Raw genomic sequence first — 19,977 nt, 5'->3', positions numbered from 1 at the left:
CTGCACACGATTGAGATTATTCTCCGCATTCTTTGCTCTTCATTTCTGCCGGAATACAGGCCGCTAACTTGCGTATTGCTGCATTGTCCTCGTATTCCAGCAGCACATAGCCGGAGATGCTTCGAGAGTCCATGAATCGCATGCATGTCCACCTATCAACAACCAGTAGTAGCGACGCGATTGGTACTACCGGATTGAACATGTGTGTCTCTCCGGACTCTGTCTCATCAGATGACCCAACAGATGATTATTGTAGCACTTCGTGACCACCGTAGTTGGATAACCTGGAGCATTGTGGGACGTCTTGTAGACTCGGCCTAACGACTGTTAGTGCTAGGCGGGTGCAGTAGTGTCGGTGTATGTATCCTAAGCGATTTAATCCCATGCTTTGCTGCATGGAATTCAGTCTGTGTGCCTGCATACCCCACGGGCGTCTATCTGCAGGTGAAGGATCGCACGGCGTTCTAAAGAGTTAATTTGATTAAGTCCGGTTGGAGATCGAACTAGGAGAAGAGTGACGCGTCCATGCAGGTCGATTTCCACATGGACTACTTGGATATGTCATCTGCTCTGCCCGCTTTTTACCCGGAAGTGGAAGGCACGCCATACGCCCCCGGGGGAAGGACCTTTGCAGTGAAAGTACCACATGACCGCCGATTCTGGATGTAATGAACGAAGTACCCGGTGTTCTCTGCCCGGTTTTTTTGAGCCCTAAGGGGGGTAGCTTATGCTTCGACATTGTGCATATTTCCACTGTCATGTAGAGATAATTGGTGTTCCAGTAGTATGCGGTAGTGTGTTATGTTGGGACAGTAATCTCTCCGTCGCTAGTCTGACTAGACGCGATATATCGTTTTTGGTCTAGCGGTTAGCGTTCCGACATGTTATCTTGCTATCGTCCACGTAGTATGGCATGGATGAAGTGGTAAGTAATACCTCATTTGGCGGCCGATATATATATCACCGGGAGAACCCTCTGGGTACCCCCAATGTCTTGACTGCAACATTAAGACGAGAAAAGGAAAGAGACTTCTCAGAACTGTTGTTAAAATGAGCCATACTATAATTGGAACTGACTTGCTGAACTTACTCATGCAATGACAAGCCCGGAAATTCATGTTGCAGACATCAAAACCGACAATTTGACAGATGAGATGAGACATTAACGAAGGCCTTATAGTGTTAAAAAGCATGTCAGACATACAACAAGATCCGATATGGTGTAGTGGCTAACATCGCCGTCTCTCACACGGCAGCCGGGGGTTCGATTCCCCCTATCGGAGCTCAATCATTTCTTTTTCCTTTTTTCACCCAAGCAATGAGGTTGTGGGAAAAGCCTTGCTTTCCTTTTTCGTTTATTAATTCTTTTGCTCATTCCCCTAATTTAACAATATCTCTCCATTTCTGATTTCCCCCAAAAGGTCACTGCCGAGGATGTTCTTGGCTTGTCAGATACGCGGCGGGTTCCCCAAATTGGGGAACGACGGATTGATTGGTAAGATGATGTCAATTAAACCCTTGGCAACCCTCCTCTCAGCATCTATATCAGACAAGAGTCTCATCCGTACTCCAGTACTTGGCGTTGAGACACCAGTCAACATGGAATCCAAAACAATGAAAGCGATCCAAATACAAAAATTCAACGAGCCATACCATGTGTCCGAGGTTCCTGTCCCTCAACCAAAGCCACATCAAGTATTAGTACGCATCAAGGCTGCTGGCTTCTGCCATACCGATTTGATGGCTCTAAACGGTGAATTCGGAACCCGGTTACCGTTTATTGGATCGCATGAGCCGGCGGGGATAATTGAGGAAGTTGGCTCTCAGGTCACAGGTTTCCAGAAAGGCGACCGTGTCGGCTGCATCAATTTTGACAGTGTCTGTGGTAAGTACGGCTGGGGTTGGTAGGTGTCGCCGTCTAGTGGCAGCAATGTTAAGTCGGCCTTTATTGGGGTGTGATGTAGGGAAATGTCCGGATTGTAAGGCTGGTCGTCCTATCTATTGCGATGCCCCGATGATGAAGGGTATCACTGCTGATGGAGCGTGGGCCGAATACATGGTCGCGTGAGTAATGCTACTTTAATCCTTCGATAATAAGTATTCTCCAGTCTAAATCTACATGCAGGGATGCTCGATTTGTGGTGAAAATACCAGATGATATGGATTTCAAAGTGGCAGCACCTCTGATGTGCGCCGGGATCAGCATCTACGGTGGCATTGTCCGGGCCAATGTGCCCCAAGGCGGCTCTATTGGCATTGTCGGGATTGGAGGTCTAGGCCATATAGGTACCCAGGTTGCCAAGTGCATGGTAAGACAACCAATAAATTAAGACCAAGTCAAAGAGACACAGATGATAACGACCATGAACAGGGCTACAAGGTAGCGGCAGTCGATGTCAAGCAGTCAGCTCTGGATGCAGTGGCATCCTACGAGCACAAGCCTGACGTAACAATCCTGGCCACAAATCCAGTGGAAGAGTCCCAAGGGAAGATTAACAAGGCTGTAGCTGGCGACTATCCAGGCCTTGATGCGACCGTCCTAGCCACGGATCATCCGTCGGCCTTCGAATTAGCGGCTGCTCTTACACGGAAGCACGGTACGATGGTCCTGCTTGGTCAGCCCGAAAAGGGGATAACCATGTCATACCACACGGTCATCTACAAGGACATCACATTGGTAGGCTCCTTAATTGCCGACACAGCTGATGCGCAGGCGTTCATTCAGTTGTTCCACGAGAACAAGCTGCACGTGGAAGTCAAGGAGTGGAAGCTGGAGCAGGCAGAGCATATGAGGCAGGAGTACTTGACCGGAAAGTCGAATGGCAAGAATGTCATTGTTATCGACTGACTGGCTCCGGATTTCTAAGCTGAAGCTCGCTAGAAGATATTAGTTTGGACGCCGATTTTCTTCTGCGTCATAGTCGCCGTGGGGCCAAATATATTGGCTAGCAGGATGGCGTCGGATGTGAGGAAGTAGCAGATGCTTAAAATAGCCACTACTTTCATTTGTCGGGATAAGACTGATATCGTGAACTTTTCTGCCAATATCTTAGGATTAGTGTCCCAAAAGAATCAAAACGGATGGCTTGCATAGATTCCACGAAGACTCTTCTTCAGCGATCCCAATGATGGATGCAGCTGCGGCGAGAACCTGAGGTACAGTACGCTATTCTGCAGATGTGGTGCCTATACTCAATAATGCTCCCTAGCAACAAGGATCTGGCAAAACAGCCCCGTTCCTTAGGAAGAAGGGGTACTGCAATATGCCCCTGGACGGATGCTGCGCGCACTATTGACACGCTAATCGGCAGGAGCATCCGACTGGAAGCTCCAGAGTGGCAGCTACTTTGCCGCGGTGAACTTATATGCTACTAAGTATCTTAGACCCACAACTGATACAGTCCTCGATTCCTTGGTTATGCCCGATAGGACTTTTCCCTCTTCCTCAAGATGACAGGCAGAGTCCTTACTTCACATCGACCTAATGGTGTCACTGCATCAAAGATAGACACGCAACGCCTTGTTGAATAACTGATACAAAGTCATGCAATAAGTGCCATTGTTGTTCATTTGACATCGAATTCACAACCTTGGCTTTCTGTACAAAACCTCAGCTGCATCAATGTTGGAGCGGAATTTGCCGGGACTCTTGGTGAACCCATTTCTTTGCATATCTTAGCTATGACCACCTAGGGGCTTCAGCATTCAGACCATGAAGAACAAGAAAAGGCGCTAAGGCGATATTGTTGCTAAAAAAGGCTTTCATTAGCAGGGTTGGTGGAGGTGTGTGGTGTGCGAGAGGAGTCCAACGACGCCGGCAATATCGGCGGATCTTCTTGCTGGGGAAAACGGCCGAGTCCACTTTCCACACGAGGCCCAATTATTCCTCCTGTCAGCACCTTTCATTATGTCTGCATGACTCAATGGGCGTTGGTGAGTGGTCGATGCTGAGGGCTGGCTCGGTCGGAGCGCCGAAGAGAAAAAGTGGGTGGGAGTGGCACCCACTTTTAATTTGAAACACCACGGCCTTGGGTAAGATTGTCCAGGAACACCACCAGGGGCCCAGGACAGCCGGTTTAATCAACTACAGAACGATGAGTGTCGCACTACCCTGCTCAGGCTTGAGCTCGATTGGATTTTAGATGGAGCATCGCACTGGAGAAAAGCTGCTGTTCGCCTTCATATAAGAACGGTCGCGGAACCAGTTTCCTGCATTGCAATCCACGCTCTTTTCCCGACCGTTTCCATTGCACACCCAACAATCGCCGTCACTCTTTATAAGTACCTCATCATGGTCGCCTACTCGTCTCTTCTCCTCGCTCTTTCGGCTGCCTCGAGCGCCGTCGCTCTCCCCAACGGTAAGGCCCTGCTGGACATGGCCAAGCGCAGCCTTACTTCTTCCGCGGAAGGCGAGAGCAACGGCTACTTCTACTCTTTCTGGACCAACGGTGAGGGCGACGTGACCTACACCAACGGCGACGGTGGTGAATACACCGTTGAGTGGACCGATTGTGGTGACTTCGTGGCCGGCAAGGGTTGGAACCCTGGCAGTGCTCAGTAAGGACATCCCCATAGCTGTTCTGGGAACATAGGGTGTTAACCATTTATTCAGGGCCGTTACCTACAGCGGATCTTGGGAAACCGACGCCAACGCCTACCTGTCCGTCTACGGCTGGACCACCTCTCCCCTGGTCGAATTCTACATCGTCGACAAGTACGGTGACTACGACCCCTCCTCTGGCCTGACTGAGCTCGGCACCGTTGACAGCGACGACGGAACCTACAAGATCTACCAGACCACCCGTGAGGACGCCGACTCGATCGAGGGCACTGCTACCTTCAAGCAGTACTGGTCTGTGCGCACTGAGGGCCGTATCGGTGGAACTGTTACCACTCAGAACCACTTCGATGCCTGGGAGAACCTTGGTCTGGAGCTTGGTACCTTCAACTACATGATCGTCGCCACCGAAGGATACGAGAGCAGCGGGTCTGCCACTATCACTGTTGATACCTCTTCTGACAGCACTGAGGAGAGCTGCTAAACGCTCTTCTGAAGTGACTACTTTTGTCTTCTGTATATAATCAGTCCCGATCGGGTTTCACTTCTTGACCGAACTCATAATACCATTGTCACATCTGGTGCGGACACCTAGGCCGCAACATTGTTCTTCAACATTCACTTGCGTATCATCTTACCTGCTATAGGCATTAGGCGACACCTTCATTGCAGCGACAAGAACTGCCGAGGTGAGAGAGACACGAGAAGCAGCTTTATGTAATAGCGCTGAAGTTACTCCAAGCACGCTACTGTAAGGCTCTCTTGGCTTTCGGCAACACTGCTACTGTCATGGACGAACAGCAAGTGTCAAGCCGGACCGGAAAAAGAGAGTGGAGCGTCGTTGTAATTGCTTGAAGCCACGGAGCAGGTCCGAGAGCTATACCCTTATTATCTCGATATTTAGAGCTCAAGACCCCCAGGCTCCTTCGACTGGCGATTCTGAACATTGAGAGCCCGAAAGACTGACTGGCGCCATCGTTGACGGCCATCTTAAACAGGTAAACAAAAACACATCGTTCGAGGACAACACTAACATCACCGTAGCCAGCACAACTACCACTACGGTCTTTTACTATCTCTTTGCATGGCTTTATTGTAGCGACTCTACCCCTTAAAAAAGCCACTGCCATATTGAACAAAGCTACTACGAGGCCCCTGAATTCTGGTCCCTGCTGTTTCACTGATATTCAATCACCTCCAGCATACTCCCCGACCCATCCCTATTTTGCATATGTCATAACCATGGTTGATAGCTCTACTCCTTGAACTACCGATACCCTCCTCCGGTGGAGAGTCATGAACATCCAGCGGTGAACGCCATTCAAGCAACTCCGATTAGTCAGGGAACCCTTTTCCCACGGGGTACCCCGCAATTCGGCACGATGATCCCCCGACCACGCCTATCCATCAGGGCCAATCAAGACCCGGCCAGCCATCGGTAATGTCTGCCCAGCCGGACTAGACGTGCCCTGCTCGGGATAATCCACGGCGAGTTGCTGGCAGCTGGACTGCAGGAGCTCCCGTCGTGGCTTCGGGTGTATTAGACCGACTGTTGTCCAGCGAGATCCAAATGCTTAATTGAGCTTGTCCTGTCCTTTCTTTCATTCCCTTCCTGTCCAGTTCTATCCATCCGGGTATGTACTAGAGTCATCATCGACGACGGTCAAGATGCGTCTTTGGAAACATGACTTTCGGGGCAGGGCCCTGATCATTGCCATCACTATGGCCTCTTGCCAGGCCTTTCTCTTGCTGGGGTTTGACCAAGGTTGGTTGGTTTCTTCATGGTTTTCTGGATAGGGATTGATGGGGACTAACGATTTGGGGTTTGTAGGTGTCATGTCCGGCATTGTGGGCGCGGATAATCGCTTCGCCCGTGACTTCAACAACCCCGACGCGGCGATGCAGGGCAATATCACCGGTCTGTACGATATCGGCTGCGTGGTCGGGTCCATCATCTGCTACTTCATCGGCGAGAGAATGGGTCGACGAACCATGCTGATGATGGGCGGGTTCATCATGATCATCGGCACCGTCATCCTCGCTTCCTCCTACACAATAGCACAGCTGCTGGTCGGCCGAATCGTTACCGGGCTGGGTAATGGAATGAACTCTTCCACTGCCCCAGTCTATCAGAGTGAATGTTCGCCAGCAGCATACCGTGGTACTCTGCTCACCCTGCAGGGCACTGTCACTATCCTGGGCGTGGTGATCGCCTACTGGTGAGACTGTCCTATGCCGCCCCCCTAACCCCCCCCCACCACCTCCTTTACAAAGCCCAAATCTGACAGAGAGTCAATTTGTGTAGGATGGACTACGGCACCAGCTTTACTGATTCCTCCTACGAATGGCGCCTCCCCCTCGCTTTCCAGGCCGTCTTCGCCGTATGCCTCATTTTGCAGGTGGTCGGTCTCCCCGAAAGTCCTCGTTGGCTGGTCCAACACGACCGACACGATGAAGCCCGCGCTGTGGTTGCTGCCATCGAAGATACTACCATCGACGATGCAAATGTCGTCAAGACCATCATGGACATTCAATTCGTGCTGGAGGAGGAGCAAAAGGACGGTCCGTTCCGCGTCAAGGAGCTGTTCACCTGGGGCGAGGTACAGAACCTCCGACGTCTTTTTATCACCATCACCATTGAATTAGGGCAACAATTCACGGGAAGCAATATGATAAATTATTATGGTCCTGTCATGTTCCAAGAAACCATGAATATGAGTCGGAATTTGTCGCTTATCCTCGGCGGCGCTATGCAATGCACCTACCTGGTCGGCTCGGCAATCCCGGTGTTTCTGATGGACCGGTACGGCCGACGTACCCTGTTAATGGTATGCTCAGCGGGCTTGTGTCTGTGCTTTGTTATGGTATCGATTTTGCTTTCATTAGACCGTGAGGACTGTGCCTACGGAGCCACCGTCTTCATCTTCATCTTCCAGATCTTCTACGGCGTCGGCTGGCTACCCGTCCCGTGGTTCTACCCAGCCGAGCTGAACACGACGCGAGTACGGACGCGAATGCAGGCCATTGCGTCCGGATGGAACTGGATGGCCGTGTTTGCCGTGGTGAAGATCACTCCGATTGCATTTGGTAAGTTTTCGTGGCTTTTGACGAACTATCAGGAAAGTCATACTGACATATGATATGTGTAGACAACATCGGCTGGCGCACCTTTGTCATCTTCGCGGTGTTGAACGCCGTCTTCATCCCCATGGTGTACTTCTTCTACCCGGAGACCAAGGGTCTCGAGCTCGAGGATATCCCCTTGCTTTTCCACAAGGGTGGAATCACCGGAGGTGTGTTTACCTCGAAGGGTGGACGTACTGTTACACCGGGGCAGCATGCGCTGGAAGCTCGCGTTGACCAGAAGGTCGAGGGCACGGTGCAGCAAGTAGAGCATGCATAGAAGTATTATCTGTTTTATCTTTTGGGTTTCTAGATCTCGGTTTTATAATGTCGGACTACTTGTCTACAATGAACGAATGAATCATGTCATGTCATTATTTCTCGATATCATAGTCATGGTGATAGTCATACAATCGGCTAACTATCGCCGGATAGATAGATAGATAGATAGAAATAGAAAGCAAACGAAGGACATAAAGATCGGCACGAGCGATCGACACAGTAATACACCCATAAATAGAAAGAGAGAAAGAAACCCACTCACCAATTTTAAATAACAGACAGTCTGTTTCACCTTACCCAAATGAAGAACAGCTCACATCACACATTCTCAGTACGCAGTCATAACTCATATACCCATACCAATACCCCTCCATAACCCTATCAGACATTATGATCAACTCCCTGATATCACATCTCATCCAGCTTCGGCGGCTCTTCCTCCCCTAGATCCTTATCTAGATCCCGAGTAGTCGTCCGCTGCTGCTGGATATTGATATCGCCACGGTCGGCTTTGACCTGTTGGTTGTGCCTTAGCTAATTCTCATAACCCACTTTTATCTTACCTTGACGACGAAGGGTAGGGGGATGTGAACGCACCGAGGTCTCACTAGAGGTAGCATGGATCTCTTCCCAGTGGCCCATGTCCTTTTCTGGCTTTTTGACGAGACTGGGAGTATCCTCCAAGTTGTCTGGGTAGGAAGGGGGGATGAAGACTGAAATAATTAGTTCTTGTCTTTCTTTGATGGTGAAAAGAATAGAGGTAGATGTGGGTGGCAAACGTACACTCCTCACCCTTGGTGCTATGTACATCAGGCGGATGGTAGTAGCACACGCGGGCGGAATAGGCCGGACGAAGGACGACAGGACGACTGAGAGTGGAAGCTCGTCTGAGGATCATTGTTGATAGATTTTATTTGATTGATTGTCGATCAGTTAGTGAGTTAGTTAGAGTAGATGGATTCGTGATGGATGCGTAGGATGGCGTCTAGACTTAGAAGTAGTAGATTGATGGATGGATGGAAAGGACGGGAAGAAGTAGCGTGGGGATGGGATGGCAGGTAGGATTAATTGTGACAGACAGCAAGAGAGTTTGGGTCGTGATGTCAGAGCCACTTTTGACACTTGCTGGTTTTGAGTTTCAGGCGTGTGACAGGTCACGTTTCAGTTCCGTGCCTATCCTTTGGACTGACATCTCGCTTCGGCCGAATTTTGTGTCGATCGTTTTGTTTGTTGAACTTGCGTTATCTATTCCATCCAGTGTATACATCACCTCTCCCTGCCCTTCTGGTACCTTCGAAAGGCAAGATATTGAGTCAGGCTTAATCAATTAGATTAAGATTCATCTATCAACTGATTAAAGCTTATTTACCAAAAACCCTGGTCAATCTAATCAGGCCCGCTCCCCATCGTTCCCCCTTTTGAGGTTCGTGATGAGTCTCATTGGCGTTAATGGCGGAAGAATAAGGTGGCGGAGACAACAAAAAGGAAAAGGGAGGCGACTCCACTATCGTTGACTCGTATCGGACTGCGGGCCTGTCTTAAAAACTAGTGAGGACCTTAAAAGGGGTTCACGGGCTTTGCTCGAGTCCAAACTTGTCACTATTAGTAGTTCCTTCGGAGCTCAAGGCCATTTAGAGATAATCCCCTGTCTGGGATAAATGAAGGATGAGGATGCAGGTGACTGATCGGAGACCTTGATATGCTTTCTGCAATCCGGTGGGGTAGAGTTTGGGGTACTACATGCCTGCTTGGGCAATGCCCGATAACAGATGACGATGGCATAATTCAACAAATCGATCTGGTTGCTGGGAATTACCTAGCATGGTCTAGATAGATGAGGCTGTTAGTGGTCCCCCTATCTTTTGTTTTCTGGAAAGGACCACCAACCACCATCAACGGGCGCCATCCGCACAGAAAGTCGGTGTGTCGACCGGAAAAGACCAAGCACGCTTCTTCGTTATTCCGCTAGTTGATGTCTTTCCGTGGTTCCCAGCCTCCCCAATGAAATTACAGACCGAAAATGATGAGTGTCTTTCTGTCCTGCAGAAAGGTGCGCAGTCCGGTGTTCCAGGTCGTCTGAGGATCATGCAACCATCGCTTAATGCTCTCGCCTCGACGACTTGTCATTGAAATCTGCAATGCCCTGCCCGTCCATTTTTTTTGGTTGACGGCAAACTGGCGGGACGGCGCTCCACAATTCTCCATCGTGGACGGGCGAAGCGTAATCTCCCCATCAATTGCCGACCACGAACCAATCGAATACCGGTCCGGAAAATTTTTGACACACTAGGGCCATTTCAGGCATCAGCTGCGGGAATGCATCGAGCTTGTAGCATTGTGACGTGAGATGAGATTCGGCGGCCATCGTTGAGGGCTGATCAGCACAATTACAAGCATCGGCTAGAAGGTAGCTAGCTAAACCTTCATTGCGTTGATCGGCCGCCGCCAAGTCACTCATAGGTCTGACAGCTGTTATGGATGGAGACCGAGCAGGTCTCAGGTTGATGTCGACCCCCCAAGTCTCGGCTCGTGGGGATAGCAAGGACGGGGTGGAGTGGTCGATCAGTATTAAGGAGACCGCAGGGAGAAGGGGCGATTACTATTGAGCAATCGATGACAGACGAAGCGGAGCCGAAAATTCCTACTGATCACTTCAGCCGCCCCACTGATTCGCTGTCGTTATTTCCCAATTCATGGCCTGAGGGGTCGCAATCTGCAACATGTCAGGTTTTTTTTTTTAATCTGGCATGGCAGGGTATATACCTGTTCGACCGTGTGTTGGGGGGCCATTTTCTTTGGAAGAACATTTCAATGACTCCCCTGCCCACCTCCGCCGGTTTTCTTCTCTTCCTTCAGCTCCAGTGTCTTCACCCCAGCTTGCACCATGTCTGAACCTGGCTACCATGCAGAAAACCACCCAAGGCACGTCGATCGCAAAGCCCTGTACACCGATCTAGAGGCACGGATCGATTATTTGCAGAGATTCCTTGACTTTAACGCCGGTTGGTGCCCCCCCAGCGTCCCCGGTCTTCCCCACAAGGCTGTTTATGTTCATTCAATACTTTTCCGCGGAAGTTGATTCTCCGCGGCAACAATGCACCTAACTAACTTGGGGTGAATACAGACGATGTCGCAACTCTCGTCCGAGGCGCCAAATATGTCAAGGCCCTAGCTCCTACCGTGGTGGATAAGGTGTATGTGAAACTTCTAGAGTTTGACATCACGGCACGTGTCTTCCGCACTCGGAACACTGCGATAGAAGAAGAACCAGACGACTATCCTACCCTCAATAGCCCGGCAGTTCAGCGTCGCCGTCAATTTCTTCGCTGGTATATGACGAAACTATGTTCCGATCCAACCAAGCCTGAATTCTGGAGATACTTGAACCAAGTCGGGTATGCAAACCTCCAACTTGTATAGGCTCACGATACTAACCGGCTATGTTAGACGCATGCACTATGGGAAGGAACGGCTGCACTCGTTAAATGTCGAGTACATCCATATCGGCGCCTGCCTTGGCTTCATTCAAGACATCGTCATGGAAGCAGTTCTGACATACGAAAAGCTCACGCTGCCGTTCCGGATAGCGCTGGTCAGAGCGCTAGGCAAGGTGATATGGATTCAGAACGATCTCTTTGCGCGATGGCGTCTTCATGACGGGGAAGAGTTCGAAGAAGAGATTGAGTCTTCGCACAAGCAACAAGAAGCCGCTCCCCAAGTCACACCTAAGCCCAGCTCGACATATCTGCGGGCTGATGGATCATCTTGCGTCAAGACTTCGACAGCCAGCTCGACATCTTCTTCCGAATTTGCCAGCCTCTTTTCAGAAACGTCGTCGCTCGAGACCACTCCATCTCCACCCACCATTTCAGCCCCCACGCAATATGCGCAACGGTCGGCGTGTCCGTTCTCTAACGGCCCCAAGCAAGGCGTCGAGACTAAGGTCTGGTCTAGTGCGTGGAATTCCGGATCCGTCGGATCTGGAGGCACTCGGCGCTAGCCCGAGGGCGACACTTCTTTGCTAATATGATACGTGTAATGATAATATCTGTTGATCGGACGAGATAGATTGGGCGTGTGTTTCATTCTGTTTGTTATACCCACAAGGATCTGGCTTGCGGACAGTTAATCAAGAGCGGAATAAATGATTTTCAATGCATACAGTTGTGCAATTATTCGCATGGGGCGTTTTGAATGCCGTGCCTACTAGACCGGATAGGGATGACGTGAGCATCAGGGCGTTGAGACTAGGATTGGGGGCGGGGCCCGATGAATGATGATGGCAGCAGGTATGAGTAAACACTAATTGCTGACTCGACCCTTTAGAAGTGGACCCTGTCTGTGCTATTGTCGATGCAGCTGTGAGAATGAAGTCCGATGTTGTGGCTTTGCACCGGATTTAAGCCGAAGGAATGGATAGTGTCTGCAAGGTAAGTACAGTAGCCCCAAGCTAAGAGCTGCTCCGGCCGCGGCCGCCGAAACAGATTTTGATACACTTGGACTCAGACAATCCGCTTAAACTTGACGCCAAGGCGACCGCGGTAAAATTGAAAACACTGTTCTCGTCGCTGGGATAGGTTGCCGGCCTGGTTCGGAAAGCACTCTTGGGTGATCCCCTAATGATCCTCGGGTCGCTGTTGTAGCTGGAGAGCCATCATCTGCTCAGCCAGATGTTTGAGGATAGGCCTGGCATGCTGAGCTCTGCACCGCCGAATGGACGCAACTGGCTGCGACTAGCCAATGTCTCGCAGCACTTTACTCGATAATGTTTAGTGAGAGTATTTAGTCAGAAATCCGACCGTACTGAGTGCCTAGCGCTGGCTGTGGGAACTTTGAATATGCGAATCAATGCCTGTATGATGTGAGTGCTGAGAAATCATGACTGACGATACACCGACCGGAGTACCTGTTCTCATGGATGTGCTCGAGACGAGAAGTTGTCAAAATCATCCTCGGTATGAATTACACCGTGCAGGATTTTCAAAACGTAAATGATCCGCATTCCTGCATGTCATCCAACCTGTAAGAACCTAGCCAGGGAGGTTCTGCACTTTCCGTCCCTTGGCATACATCTGCCGGAGTGCCTCCTCTTCACCTGCCTGATGCTTGAACGAGGAAGGTGGACAAAAATCGCTCCAGGAACCCCAAAGCCATCTGTCCGGAGAATCATTGCTCATGGCATGGCTGCAGATATGTAGATGAGCAGCTTTACAATTGGTGATATACGATACGATGCCCGCGATGTTCGTCTGCGTGGCTGCTCGATCGCGATCAATCGATGCCGGAGCAAATCCGATCTCATATCCTGCTTGCTGTCTTCGAGCGTTGCTTGAAGCTTCGGCCTGGACAAATCACGTAGTACGCTGCCTCCGCATGGGCGCCGATCCTCCTTGCATCCCCTCCCAATAACCACGGCTTTTAGGCTCAATTCGCAAACGGCGCGGAAATAAAAACCCGTCACTGGGACTGCCAACAAGAATTGTGCTCGACCGCTGGCGGGTATCAAGAAAAGGGAGGTAAAGGGCCAAGATGGTGATTTTGTCAATTAGTGGTCTTGCCATTTTCGCAGGCTTGAGTCTTGCTACTTCAGCTGTACCTTCTCTCCAGAAGAATGGCACCACCTGCACCGTTATCCCTTTAGGAAACGGGCAGGATGACGTCCCCAACATCCTTTCGGCAGTTTACCAATGTGGTCAGACCTCTGGAGGAAGAATCGTCCTCCCCGCGCCGTATACCTACCGAATTAACCAGCGGATGACGACTCACCTGACTGATTCTCGACTTGAGATCGGTGGCACGCTTCTCTTCAGCGATAATATCGATTACTGGGTGAACAACTCCTATCGGGTGGACTTTCAGAACCAATCAAGTGCCTGGCGTATCACAGGCCATGACTATGTTGTGGATGGAGGTCCTCATCAAGGTGGAGTTGATGGGAATGGGCAGCTGTGGTACACTTGGGCCAAGGGAGGTAGCAATGTCTTTGGACGACCGATGCCAGTGCATGTGTTCCAATCGACGCGAGCAACTCTTCGTAACCTAGCGATCCGACAGCCCCAGTTCTGGGCCGTTCTTGTCGATTCCTCTTCGCATATCAACCTTGATAATTTTTACGTTAATGCCACAAACCATGACTTCTCGGTGAGCCCAGAGGGCGAGTGGGTGCAGAATACGGACGGGATCGATACGTACCGGTCCGACCATATTACCATCACCAACTGGATATACCAAGGCGGAGACGATGCAGTGGCTTTCAAGGGGAACTCTACGAACATCCATGTGGAGAATGTCACGGTTTACGGCGGGCCGGGTATCGCTTTTGGTTCGCTGGGACAATACCCCGACCGGACGGATATTGTGGAGAATGTGACGGTTCGGAATGTTCAAGTAAGCGAAGCCCAGGGATCATGGTGAGATTCGCATTGACAGGTATAGGTACAACCGTCCTTTCAAAGGGCGATGAATTCCGGGGTCTACTTCAAAAGCTGGTAGGTGCCACGTCCCCCAATGCGATAGGTAACTGATCAGTCAGGATTGGGGTCAACTATGGCGTTCCTCCAAATGGTGGTGGAGGCGGCCATGGATACGTGCGCAACGTGACAGTCGAGAACCTTCGACTGAAGGATGTCCAATTACCTGTGTATATTGACACCTGGTAAGAGTGATGCCACCGCATTTAGCATGCTCGCCTAACCCTGGAAGTCTGAGCTACCTCTTCAGCGAAAACATCACGCAGTACTGTGACACGTCGACGTATGAGTTCAATGATCTACATTTCAAGAATATTAGTGGAAATGGACTCGCAACGGTGACAGATTATCCGGGGAAGAACATCAGCTTCGCCGTGTCTTTGCTTTGTTCTGAAAAGGCACCGTGTACGGACCTCACTTTCCGGGACATCAACATCAAGCTTCCCGCGAACTATACTGGAGAAGATGTACTGTGCGAGAATGCAGAGGTGCAGGGACTCCGATGCAATTCATGAGCTGAAGAATGAGACACATCATGTCCAATAGGAGAAGTCAGTTACATGTCTCAAACAACCAGTTGTTCGCTTGCCATTTGTAAAAATGCTGGGATTAGTTTTCCACCTGTCGACATCTAACCAGCGAGCTACAAACGTTGCCCGTCATTGTTTGGCAATCTGGGGATGGGACCTCGCTCGCATCGAACCCCATTAGATAATCGTGGCGCAGGGGTGGTCCGGGGGTGTATAGTAGTTAGTATTCTTCCTTTGGTCCGTTAAAGTTGGATTCCAATAGTTCGGATGTTTCTGTACCCAATAAAAGCTTCTTGACTCCAATTAAGGTTTATATTATTAAGACTCATCTGCCGAGGCGTCTAAACTGGTCGATGGTTCCATAAAGCACCATGGACAAATGGGCCAAGACTGGATTGTAGGACGACCGGAGCGTCCAGACTGCTGCTATAGGATCCACAGCATCGTAGAGCCGCGGGCGTGCCCTTATAATTAACTTCGTAGTCATTTCTGATCAGGTATCCGTGCGAAACTGACTGGCAAGCCTAGAAGGGTCGTGCACGTCAGAGGCGGCCATTAAGGTTTCCGCAACCCGCATGAACCAAGCTTCCACTCGCAGCCCTCGGAGGCACCTCTCTCAGAATAAACCCTTCACGCCTGTCCAACTCTTCTCTCCCGTCTTCTCTGGATGACGCTTTGGCCTCGGTACTGCGCAGAAAAGTCTGGCAGGAATGGAGGTCTCGGCACAGTTGCAGCCACTCGGCCAGATTTAGAACTTCCGTTGGCACCTCTTCTCCTTTCATTCCTTTGTAGGCCTTATATGGTCGCTTTTGACACCAGCACCACGTTCGGTATGAGATTCTTTGGCCGATGCGACCGACATCGGGACTAGGATGTCGCAGGACGTCGGTATCGACGCAGATGGCGGCGATTTCTCATCGCTCACCTCTAAAGACCCGATCCAAAAATATGTCATCTCCGCCTTTGCGGCCATCACCTTCTACAATTCGATAGAGCTTGTGGTGCTTTGTTTCACAACTTTCAACCGATATCATGGGTGTTATTTCTGGAGTTTACTCGTCACCTCGGCGAGCCTCATCCCCCACTGCGTGGGATACCTGCTCTTTATCTTCTCGTCCATTTCTCCTTATGTGCCTGTGTCTTTGATTGTCCCTACCTGGATTAGCATAGTTACTGGTCACTCCCTCGTCCTTTGGTCGCGATTGCACCTCCTCGTACATTCGCAGAAGTTGCTGCAGGGCCTCTTGTACATGATTATCGTCGACTGCATCGTCCTCCAAATCCCAACAACAGTCCTGCTGTATGGATCACTATCAGGTACTCCCCACTTCGCCAGGGGTTACGACATCATGGAGCGGATTCAGCTTGTCATCTTTTGCGTCCAAGAGTTTATCTTATCCGGTATATATGTGTGGGAAACCATCAAGATGCTGCGCCTTCGTCCCGAGAGGCCACGGTTCATTATCCTCACTCAATTGCTTGTGATCAATGTACTCATCCTCATTCTGGACGTGGCAGTCGTCGCCATTGAGTACGCCGGATATTATGCGCTGCAGGTTATGTTTAAACCTGTCGCCTATAGCGTCAAGCTGAAGTTGGAATATGCTATCCTGGGCCGGCTGGTCCAGATTGCGCAAGGAGCCAGTTCCGATCCGGATCCATTATCCCCAGGCTCTCGCGGATTCAATATCACGGCATCTGGGTTTGACGATTCGGGCAGTAATAATGGAGGTGTCACAGTCGTCCGACAGGTAAACTCGGGACCGTTGGTCAGGCGATGGTCTGGACAGACACATGACAGCGTCGGTTATTGTTAGGAAGGTCCCAGCTCGATGTGTTGATCAAGTCGCTGACTCGCTGGGACCAGTTCGAAAACACCCCTCGGAAGTCCACAAGCCGATTTGTTGACTGGAACTAGTCACATGAGATGGTTTATGAAGGATGGACTCACGGCATCAACCATCGCAGCACTGGCAATGCCCGAGAATTGCTTCAATATATACACAGTCGCTTGACGCGGCGGTCCAACCCCAACCACGGACTTATACGGGACCCAACTTCTTATAACGTTGAGGTGAATGAATCACCACAATGGTACGCGAGATGCCTCCTTCTAGGCTTGCGAAGGGTCAGCGGAGTGATGGAACGCATATACGGCACAAACATATTTGGACGAAATGAAGTCACCCCCTCCAGAGGCCCATTATTTTGGAGTAGATACTTACCATAGAACACCATAGAATAAGAAAGAAGAAATTCTACCTCAAAACCTGTGAATGATGATCCCTTTTGAGCGCTTTGGTGTAGTAGTCACAGGACAGCTCAAGTATTTACACCTTTGTCTATCTGGATAGCAGGTGTGGGTGTCTCAACCTTTTCCCCAAACACGGCACTATTTCCCCAAGCCATTAGTCATGGATGCAGCCTTGGTGCCTGATAATGTTTATGAGGAAAGGTTGCAGCCTCCCAGCATATTGGGGGCTGTCCTTGCTTCGTCACGTTTTCCACTACTGCAACATCGTTCACATGGTAGTCATCTTTTCTTAAGACGGTGATTCATGCATAGCGTTTAGTCAGGGTTTCAAATCTAGTACTCTATCTTCCAATCATGGATGATAACATGCCTTCGCACCTCGCATCTTGTTCCTTGCTATTTGCTCGAGAATCTCTAATTGTGCCTCTAAAGCCATGTGTAGCCAGGTCCAAATTCAAACGTTACGGTGAAGCACTACAGCCTGCTGTACAAGTATGCCCAGATGGGGATTATTGGGGTAGGTGGAATAGGTATTGGAGGTCATTGTTAGACTTATTCTAAGTTTTGCAGATACCCCGCAATTACGATGGGTGGGTCCATTGTCTCTTGGGCTCATTCAAGGCTTTCATAGACAGGTGTCTAATATGCCACCTATACTAGCAGATTTATGCCAAGTTGACCTACTGCATGAAATTTCGATATATTTGGTGCTATGACTTTCCCAAACAATCAGCTCCTATTCTAGCCTTACAATGCTCTAACAAATTACGCCATTTGCACAATAGTGCATATGTAACTAAATGGCAGGGTTGACGACTCCTGGTAGCTAGCACGTTGGCCGGATGCGGCCCGTGGGGTAAATGCATAAATGACCCAATAACAGGCCTCTCAACCATATTTTGCTCTGTCAACTGGACTATGACGGCCTACGTAGGGTTTTATTACAAGCCACATTTCTTTGTCTCCGAGTCTCCAATGCCTCCAGACAAATAGCTATGGAATGAAACACAAATGAATCAAGGCCTCTGCGAATAAAAACGCAGACCCAGAGCCTGATGCATGGCGTAAGCACTATAGGAGATGATGTCTTAGTAACATCTGAATAATTGATACTTCATCTCCAACTCGTGTCGCCTGTCCAGTCCAGGATGGGCTCACGGTGCAAGCTCTTTCCAAGTTTCTACTGTATCTGGATTGCACGATTGCGGAAGTGCTTCCGCAAGCATGCTATATCTTCAACACATATCCCGCGGACAATTCTGACATTGCTTGAACCAGCCCAAGTCCAGCCAAATGAAATCTTTGTGTAACATCTCCGCTAGGAAGTTATGGCTCTAATGGCTCTGCATAGAGGTGGTTTGACTTCCTATCTCGGGTACTCGGAGGTGAAGGGCTATGTCTGTGTATAACCACAAGGTCATTGACAGCCTAATGCGGGCTTTCGCTTCATTATCTGGCTCATGTCTACAAAATGAAGAACGTCATTCAAAGAGTGATGATGGGTTGATACTTTCGCTCTCTCACCGTCTAAGCACGTAATGCAGGTTCTAGACGCGTCCCCTATACGATTCAAGACGCATCGAGCTCCATCTGAGTTGGGCTGGGGGTATTCTTACGCAGATGGGCATTAGGCCTACCACAAGACAAAGTTATTGTTGGAGAGTCTTGACGCAAGATGATACCTACACTTCTTACATTGCCTCCAACTTCTGTAGTAGGGCCTGCTCAAAATCAACCCCACCGAGACATATATATAGGGGGGCAAGTTCTCCTGTGGATTGCACTTCTTCGTCTTTTTAGATCTCATATTGATCAAGTCTCTACGTTATTATATCTCATTACAAACCAATCAACCTCGAAATCTTCTTGTGGTGCCCAGCATCGACATTAAACACCATGTCTACCTTAGGCTTGCATAAAGATGGTCCCTTTGGTGGGGCGGGCGGCAGTGCCTACGATGCCAGAGATGGCGAACAGAAAGTCAAGCATGTTGATTTATGGACCGCAGACTACAACGGCTACGATGTTATTGGAGCGTTCAATCTAGAATTCCAAGACGGTTATTCGACCGGTAGAATCGGCGGAAGGGATAACGCCGTCCCACTTTACGGTCCATATCCCTATGATTTTGCAGATGATGAAACAATAACAGAGATGGTTGTCAATGCTGGTAACGGTGAAGGCTACGTCAACGGAATCAGATTCTCAACAACTCGACAAAAGGATGCTTACAATGTTGGTGGTCATGAGGGTCATGATTTTGTATTGGATGGGGATGATCTTGGTGCGAATGGCGAATGGGCCGGGGCTACAGGCGGAGACGACATACACGGCGCTGATGCCGTTGTGGACAGCATGTGTCTTTACTTTAAGGAGTGATATTGGGACTTGATTTACTATTACTCGGTTCGCCTCAGCTGCAGATTCAAAAAGGGCCGTGGACCAATTATTGTTCTTTGAAATTGCGGGCTTTGTTTCATGCGCCAACTAAAAATATGGTGGGACTCATGCTCATGCCATCTTAATCATTCATGTTTAAGGGGTGTTAATTAGTTGACTTCATCGCACAAGATGCCTTGGTATGGGTTTTTGCCGGAGTCATCCGTTTTCCCCATACTGTCGTGCGAATGCAGAGGCAACTGAGATAGTATAATAATGTAATAATCGTTGCTCTAATATAATACATCTTATACTTCCTCATATTTCTCTTCGACATGTTTTATTCACAATAACTGTAAAAAAAAAATGGAATTCTAAAGC

General features: G+C 49.6%; 8 protein-coding genes and 1 non-coding gene across 9 annotated transcripts; 8 read left to right on the top strand and 1 right to left on the bottom strand.

The window, feature by feature from the left end:
* The first annotated feature begins 1,211 nt into the window (after positions 1 to 1,211).
* On the top strand, positions 1,212 to 1,283 carry AtWU_t92. The gene has a single exon. It is a non-coding gene; the product is annotated as a tRNA-Glu (tRNA).
* Positions 1,284 to 1,599: 316 nt separating this feature from the next.
* AtWU_03944 (zinc-dependent alcohol dehydrogenase) lies at positions 1,600 to 2,848 on the top strand (the record flags this gene model as incomplete). Its single annotated transcript, XM_035499055.1, has 4 exons — positions 1,600 to 1,885; positions 1,965 to 2,064; positions 2,126 to 2,309; positions 2,372 to 2,848. The coding sequence occupies 4 exons, from the start codon at positions 1,600 to 1,602 to the stop codon at positions 2,846 to 2,848; spliced, it is 1,047 nt and encodes a 348-aa protein (XP_035354948.1).
* A 1,443-nt stretch (positions 2,849 to 4,291) lies between these two features.
* AtWU_03943 (glycoside hydrolase family 11 protein) lies at positions 4,292 to 5,042 on the top strand (the record flags this gene model as incomplete). The annotated part of the gene is made up of 2 exons (XM_035499054.1): positions 4,292 to 4,557; positions 4,613 to 5,042. 2 exons carry the CDS (start codon positions 4,292 to 4,294, stop codon positions 5,040 to 5,042), a joined length of 696 nt encoding a protein of 231 aa, XP_035354947.1.
* Positions 5,043 to 6,226: 1,184 nt separating this feature from the next.
* On the top strand, positions 6,227 to 7,961 carry AtWU_03942 (sugar porter family MFS transporter; the record flags this gene model as incomplete). The annotated part of the gene is made up of 4 exons (XM_035499053.1): positions 6,227 to 6,323; positions 6,390 to 6,777; positions 6,864 to 7,645; positions 7,708 to 7,961. The coding sequence occupies 4 exons, from the start codon at positions 6,227 to 6,229 to the stop codon at positions 7,959 to 7,961; spliced, it is 1,521 nt and encodes a 506-aa protein (XP_035354946.1).
* A 410-nt stretch (positions 7,962 to 8,371) lies between these two features.
* On the bottom strand, positions 8,372 to 8,861 carry AtWU_03941 (uncharacterized protein; the record flags this gene model as incomplete). Its single annotated transcript, XM_035499052.1, has 3 exons — positions 8,372 to 8,479; positions 8,561 to 8,676; positions 8,747 to 8,861. 3 exons carry the CDS (start codon positions 8,859 to 8,861, stop codon positions 8,372 to 8,374), a joined length of 339 nt encoding a protein of 112 aa, XP_035354945.1.
* Positions 8,862 to 10,847: 1,986 nt separating this feature from the next.
* Positions 10,848 to 11,963, top strand: AtWU_03940 (protoglobin family protein; the record flags this gene model as incomplete). Its single annotated transcript, XM_035499051.1, has 3 exons — positions 10,848 to 10,965; positions 11,088 to 11,358; positions 11,411 to 11,963. The coding sequence occupies 3 exons, from the start codon at positions 10,848 to 10,850 to the stop codon at positions 11,961 to 11,963; spliced, it is 942 nt and encodes a 313-aa protein (XP_035354944.1).
* A 1,529-nt stretch (positions 11,964 to 13,492) lies between these two features.
* On the top strand, positions 13,493 to 14,948 carry AtWU_03939 (exopolygalacturonase A; the record flags this gene model as incomplete). The annotated part of the gene is made up of 4 exons (XM_035499050.1): positions 13,493 to 14,350; positions 14,399 to 14,451; positions 14,496 to 14,618; positions 14,666 to 14,948. 4 exons carry the CDS (start codon positions 13,493 to 13,495, stop codon positions 14,946 to 14,948), a joined length of 1,317 nt encoding a protein of 438 aa, XP_035354943.1.
* An 887-nt stretch (positions 14,949 to 15,835) lies between these two features.
* AtWU_03938 (uncharacterized protein) lies at positions 15,836 to 16,780 on the top strand (the record flags this gene model as incomplete). Its single annotated transcript, XM_035499049.1, has 1 exon — positions 15,836 to 16,780. The coding sequence occupies one exon, from the start codon at positions 15,836 to 15,838 to the stop codon at positions 16,778 to 16,780; it is 945 nt and encodes a 314-aa protein (XP_035354942.1).
* Positions 16,781 to 19,113: 2,333 nt separating this feature from the next.
* Positions 19,114 to 19,596, top strand: AtWU_03937 (similar to An13g01660; the record flags this gene model as incomplete). Its single annotated transcript, XM_035499048.1, has 1 exon — positions 19,114 to 19,596. One exon carries the CDS (start codon positions 19,114 to 19,116, stop codon positions 19,594 to 19,596), a length of 483 nt encoding a protein of 160 aa, XP_035354941.1.
* Between the last annotated feature and the right edge of the window lie 381 nt (positions 19,597 to 19,977).

The sequence above is a fragment of the Aspergillus tubingensis genome (assembly GCF_013340325.1).
Source record: "Aspergillus tubingensis WU-2223L DNA, scaffold_6, whole genome shotgun sequence".
Classification (NCBI taxonomy): domain Eukaryota; kingdom Fungi; phylum Ascomycota; class Eurotiomycetes; order Eurotiales; family Aspergillaceae; genus Aspergillus; species Aspergillus tubingensis.
This window is presented reverse-complemented; position numbering and strand designations above follow the sequence as displayed.